This window comes from Entamoeba nuttalli (genome assembly GCF_000257125.1).
Source record: "Entamoeba nuttalli P19 unplaced genomic scaffold asmbl_10195, whole genome shotgun sequence".
Classification (NCBI taxonomy): domain Eukaryota; phylum Evosea; order Mastigamoebida; family Endamoebidae; genus Entamoeba; species Entamoeba nuttalli.
Window position 1 is genome coordinate 1 of NW_008580049.1, and position 6,236 is coordinate 6,236.

General features: G+C 26.7%; 5 protein-coding genes across 5 annotated transcripts; 1 reads left to right on the forward strand and 4 right to left on the reverse strand.

The window, feature by feature from the left end:
- Nucleotides 1-1,244: 1,244 nt before the first annotated feature.
- On the forward strand, nt 1,245-2,060 carry ENU1_213510 (hypothetical protein; the record flags this gene model as incomplete). The annotated part of the gene is made up of 1 exon (XM_008862468.1): nt 1,245-2,060. One exon carries the CDS (start codon nt 1,245-1,247, stop codon nt 2,058-2,060), a length of 816 nt encoding a protein of 271 aa, XP_008860690.1.
- A 129-nt stretch (nt 2,061-2,189) lies between these two features.
- On the reverse strand, nt 2,190-2,804 carry ENU1_213520 (SNF7 family protein; the record flags this gene model as incomplete). Its single annotated transcript, XM_008862469.1, has 1 exon — nt 2,190-2,804. One exon carries the CDS (start codon nt 2,802-2,804, stop codon nt 2,190-2,192), a length of 615 nt encoding a protein of 204 aa, XP_008860691.1.
- A 236-nt stretch (nt 2,805-3,040) lies between these two features.
- On the reverse strand, nt 3,041-3,652 carry ENU1_213530 (hypothetical protein; the record flags this gene model as incomplete). The annotated part of the gene is made up of 1 exon (XM_008862470.1): nt 3,041-3,652. The coding sequence occupies one exon, from the start codon at nt 3,650-3,652 to the stop codon at nt 3,041-3,043; it is 612 nt and encodes a 203-aa protein (XP_008860692.1).
- A 95-nt stretch (nt 3,653-3,747) lies between these two features.
- ENU1_213540 (secondary thiamine-phosphate synthase enzyme) lies at nt 3,748-4,288 on the reverse strand (the record flags this gene model as incomplete). Its single annotated transcript, XM_008862471.1, has 3 exons — nt 3,748-3,998; nt 4,045-4,092; nt 4,141-4,288. The coding sequence occupies 3 exons, from the start codon at nt 4,286-4,288 to the stop codon at nt 3,748-3,750; spliced, it is 447 nt and encodes a 148-aa protein (XP_008860693.1).
- Nucleotides 4,289-4,386: 98 nt separating this feature from the next.
- Nucleotides 4,387-5,993, reverse strand: ENU1_213550 (Rab GTPase activating protein, putative; the record flags this gene model as incomplete). The annotated part of the gene is made up of 2 exons (XM_008862472.1): nt 4,387-5,050; nt 5,104-5,993. 2 exons carry the CDS (start codon nt 5,991-5,993, stop codon nt 4,387-4,389), a joined length of 1,554 nt encoding a protein of 517 aa, XP_008860694.1.
- Nucleotides 5,994-6,236: the final 243 nt, after the last annotated feature.

Here is a 6,236-nt window from a genome sequence, read left to right on the forward strand (position 1 = left end):
TTATTTTCATTAAACTTAAATTTAATTCATCATTTGTCATATTAACATTATCATAGTTTCTGTATCTTTCATTCAAAAAGATGATTTGTTTTATTTTTCATGTTATCTATATTTAATCATCATTTATATTTCATATATTATTTCCAATATTCTAAAGTAATATCATTATTGATATATTTCATTTTGTGTTTCTTTCTTATTCTAATTTTTTGTTAGAATCAAACATGGTTTTATTTCTATTGACTTCGACTTTTTCATTTTTATTCAAATTCTTTATTCATTGTCATTATTTATTTTATCTACTTTATTATTTCTATTGTTTTATTTTGAATTTCTTCAAACCTTATTCTTTTTATTTCATATTCTTTTTATTTCATATTACTTATTTCATCTTATTTGTTGTTTTTCTTTTTATTTCTTTATTTCTTAAAAATTATCTCCTGTTATTTTAGTCTGGATGTAATGTTATATACACATTAAAATTATCTTCATATCACCTTGCTAATCCTATATTCTGCATCCTAACCATACCTTTTTATCATTATTTCTTTTGCATCTTTCCTTTGAAATTTTTAATTATTGTTGAAATGTTTAATAAACGTTATTCAATAAAATAATAGAAATTGTTTATTTATTTTACTTTTGTACATTCTTTTTATTTAATGTTTTACTTTTTTTACATTGATGAATTTATCAATATTTCATTTGATTAGTGATTCTATCAATAATTATACAATTCTATTATATTCATTTTACCGTTAATTAGTTACAAATATTTTTATTATTTTCCAATACCAATAAAAATAATTCTGATAATTACATTGTATTCTGCATTTTTTTTCATTTGACTACACACACTAAGATTATTAATGATTCTTGGATTGTGCAAAAATGAGTTTTTATACTTTTAATTTACAAAAAAATTTATTAAAAATGTCATATTTATTTTAAATAGATGTTAATGTGTTAATGTTTATTCAAAAATGTATTAAAGAATCAATTTATATCAATAGTTTAATTACTTCATCCATTGTACTATTTTAATCCTATTTTTTGTTTGTGTTAGCACTTAAATAATTATGTTTATTCAACAGTCACCAAAATATATAAAAAATTAGAAATTTAAAGAAATAAAAGATAAACTAAAAAAAGAAATGGGTATAATTGGTTCAATACTCCTCTTAATTCAAAGACATTTATTCTTATTTTTTTTAATACCTCAACTGGTCTTAATAGGGTATGTGATGTATAATAAAAATGGTTTTGATGATTGCTATAGTGATCGTACTGTAGCTCAAAGAAAAGGAGTTTCATCATTATTTAGCCCTTACAACTTTACGTTGGTTATTTCTGTGGCATTAATTGTGATTACTTCAGTCAGAAAGGTAGAAGGAAAATTTGTAGTAATGATGAATGTGGTTAACAATTTCCTCAATGGGTATATGTTCCATCGTTCTTTATATTTTATATCTGGAATCCTTAAAGAAAATATTGGAGACACTAATTGCAGTGTTAATAATGCTAAACCTAATGGTATTAGTGGACACTTTTTTACCGCAATATTCTTCTTTGCACTTTTTGTTCATTTACTTAGAAAACTCACCTTTCAACCAAAGCATTCTAACTTGCTTTGTTTTGAGTTTTGTGAACAAAAAAATAATCAAACATTTTTTAAGACAGTACAAGAATTATTTTGTATTGATGACCTCCCAAATACAAAACATATCCTTCTTGGGAAAGGAGGATTACTAATTTATTTATTCACTTGTTTATTAACTATGGGAGATACTTTATTAAGAGGATATCATACTCCACGACAAGTTTTTTATGGGATATTATTTGGTATTGTTTCTATCATTCTTTATACTTTGTTCATCAAAACCCCTTTCAAATATCAAAGCTTGACCAATATGATAATGATTATTGCCTCTTATCTTACGTTTTGCCAAATACATTATCATCACTTTAAATTCACTGGCTTCTTTATTACTGGAGTCATATCTATTTTATTAACACATTACTCAATTCTTTCTCAAACTTCATGTTCTAAGGAAGAATAACTCTACTAAAATGAATTTATTTTTTTTATTCATATCAGTGTTATAATACCTTATTAATTCTTTGTTTTTTTATTATACAGACTATAAAAATTAACCAAAAATAATGAAGTTGTTTTATAAAAGTTAGCTTTACATAAGTTCAGCTAATTCATCTTCTTCTTCTTGAGTTAAAGTTTTCTTTGTTACTTTTTGTTTAGTAACTTTCGCTTTTGGTGCTGGAAGGTCTTGTTCTAATTCCGCTAATTCATCTTCTTGTTCGTCAAGAACTTGATCTTCTAATTCAGCCAAGTCATCTTCTAATTCTCCTTGGTCAATGTCTTGTAAGTCTTCACCTAAAAGATCACCAATCTCATGAGACTTTTCGTTATTTTCACGTAATTCATCCATTGTCTTTTCAATCTTTCCTGCATCCATTTCCTTATTGATTTTTGTCATTTCTTTATTAGCTGCAGCAAAAGACCTAGCGGTATCAACTTTAACTTTAGCACTTTCCATTTCAAGAATTTGACTTTCTAAATTCATTCTTAAATTAATAGTCTCGTTCATATTTTTTTCGTGCATCTTTTTCTTTCTTAAATGTTGAGCAGCTCCTGTCTTATCTCCCTTTTTCATACATTCTTTTGCTTTTTCAAGTTCCATCTCCATTCTTTTTCTATCATATTCTTCTTTTTTTTCCATAGTTTTAATTTGTTCATTCATTTTTGCTATTGTTTGTTTTGTAGTATTTCTTCTGAACCAAGACATTTTTTCTTATAAGAATTATTTTTTTTTAGTTCTTTTTAACAACAAATCTAAACTAATCATTATTTATTATAAAACTCTTTTTTAGTTTTGTTTCATATATTTTTAGTTCAATGATGAGAATGAGATTTATCTTAATATTTATCAACAAAAATTCACTATTTCCAAAATTTAAAAATTTTGTCTTAAAAAGAGAAAAACACTTTTTATTTATCATTATGTTATGTGAAATTGTTCATTTAAACTTCTTCTTCTTTCACACTACTTTCATTTTCTTCCCTTGAGGCTTCTTCATTGTTTTCCTCGTCTGAACTATCAGTGTTTTCTTCTTCTTCATCTTCTTCACTATCTTCATCATACTCTCCAGCATTTGGATCATATTCTCCACTTTCATCATCTGATACTTCTTTTTTATTGTCATCACTTTCATCATCTTCTTCATACTCCTCATCTTCATTTAAGAATTGTTGGAACCCTGCAGAGTCTAATGGTTTTTTAGCTTCTTCAATAATATTTTGTGCTAAAGTTGTATCACCTACAATACATTCAGCACATAGTCTACTTATTAATTCTGCAACGTCTTCAATAGATTCATCTTCACAACTTGTATTCATTTTTTGTTCAAAGAAGTTATATAGAAAATCAATGATTGAATGTGGATTAATTGTATTTCCTTTTGTTCTATATTTTGATATAATACTTTGGACCATTGAATCTTTTTTTTGTTGTGAGTTAACACCACCAAATTGATGTTCAACACATAGTCTTAATGTAGACCAACAATCCATAAGTCCACGAACACTTTGCTCGAATAACTTAAATTCATTTTCTCTACCATTCCAGGGTTGCATGTTAAAAGAATATAATGACTGTTACTCATAAATGAAAAAAGGGTTTTTTGTTAAATAAAAGTAAAATTTTGTGGTTTTGAAGAAAAAAAAATAGTTTACTTAATTCCATTGAGAGTCACAACAATTGTTCTTGATCCACCATTATCCCTATGTTCATTTAAATAGATACCTTGCCATGTCCCTAAACACAAATCACCTTCTCTTATTGGAATATTTAAACTACATCCAAACATAGAACATTTAGCATGTGCTGGCATATCATCATCTCCTTCCATGCAATGTTCATATGGTTTTGTTCCATCTGGGATTAGTTTATTAAAAATAGTCTCCATGTCTTTTCTTACAGCTACATCACATGAAAATATTCTTAGTAATTATAAAAATCAACAAACATGGATCACAATTTTCATTAATACATAATGAAGCAGATGTATGCATTACTAATTTATGTTAGTCTATAAGTCTAATAAATAGTAAGATAAACAAACAAAATACATTACACATTCCAACTTTAATAGTTTTGAGTTGTTGAGAAACACATCTAATAACTTCATTAGTAATTAAATGAGAACCTCTTCTTTTAGAAATTTTAATTTGATTTTGAAACCAAACAACTTGAGGTTGGGGTTGATTCATAAAAGTGAGCACTTTCTAGTTCTTGATATAAAAAGGAGAAAGAAAATAATAAGATTTGGTAATAAAAGAAATGATTAAAAAAACGAAGGTTAAGTAGTTTATTCTTTTTTATCAAAAATATTAAAATATCCATCAGCAAGTTCTGTTGGTAATAATCCATTCATTACGGCATTAACTAATTTTAGTTCTGATAATGCCTCTACTACTCCAGAAGGATCAGAAATGACACCTTCATTATTAATTGATGAACTTAATAATTGGATACTATGTTTAATTCGTTGTTTTACTAACTCGTTTGTCTCAGCCTCTTCCTTTTTCTTTTGTTGTTGTTCTGTTTTTTGTTGTTCTTGCTGCTGTTCTACAACAGACCGATCTTCTTGAACGTGCTTAGGAATAGTAAATTCTTCTTGTTTCTTTTGGGCTCTTTGTTTAGTTCCCATTTCCATAACTTTTTGAGTAAGAGTAGTTCCAGATAATGGTTTGATATAAGGTAATGGGTCATAGTCTCCCTTTTTATCTGCAAGTTCTTTTGCTAAATTGATAACATCATGTATATCTTTTATGTCTGGATATTTCATGAATAGCATCATTGTCGTTGAATATTGTGATGACTCTAAAATAGGCTCTCTTATTTGGACCATCATCGCAAGGAATAAATAATCGACAAATTCTAAATTGTTTCCATAAGCAAAGATCGCATCCCATACATTAAGAACATCCATTACATGGAACTCTCGATCAAATAATAAACGTAACCAACGACTAAGCTTTGTTTATTATATGATTAATAATAATAAGAAACAGAAGAAACAAACGTTCCAAATATGACTAAATGAATTCCTTCATATTTAAGATGTAAATATAATTGGTTGTCTAATTTTTCTAATTCTTTAAATAATTTATCACATTTTATCATTAATTTAGTATGTGTAGCAGATCCATCAGGTGATTCAATTGTAGAATTTCTTGTTTCATTTGGGTCATAAAAATCTGTAACACTGTGCATTAATAAATCAAACATAGTATATGCATCATGTTCCATGTATTGTTCATCAAAAATATAAGACATCACTTTATATACATCCGCATTAATACTTTCTTTAAATTCATCTTTCATAAGATTATCCATAACATCTTTTGTTCCTTTCCATGACTGGATATCTCTTGATATACAATAATACAATACACCTACTAATTCATGAAATCCTTGATTATATTGTAATTCACTATGTTCTAGTGAGTATATGACACAAACTCTTTTGATATGTTCTCTAACTTGGTCATTTCTAAAGAAATCATATTCACTAAATAAACGCAAAATATCAACACCAACTCGTTTTTCAACATCCATTTCATTAAAATGTTGGCACCAAGGGTTTTTTTCATTAATTGATAATGGGTCTGGAATGGTATCACTCTCTTCTGTTAACTTTTTTAAATTTTTTTCCCTTATAGGTCCATTTTCTAATTTATCAACAAGCATTTGATATTTGTTTCGTTGTTGTTGTGTTTCTTCAATCCATCCATTCCCACAAATTCCATGTAATGCTCCTAAAAAGATTCTCCAAGCAATGGACCTAATATCCATTGTATCAAATCCACTATTAATACCAACTTCTTTAAGTGAAGAATAACCATCGTCAAAAACAAAGAACTTTTTAAAACAGTCTAATTGATTAGTAGTTTGTATGTCTGTTTCAGTCATATTTCTTTGAGTTAACTTTTTAAGTTCTTTTTAAATTCTTTTAGATTTTTCATTAAAAAGTAAATAAAAAAACACGCATTACAAGAAACACCACAGAAAATATAAAAGAGCCAATATAACGAAAGAAAGAGAAATCCATAACAATCAATAATTATAAATGATAGAAGAATATGTGAAATAACTATTATTGGTATTAACATAAATAGTTTTATTATGAAAATAACACAATATAATCATCATGAA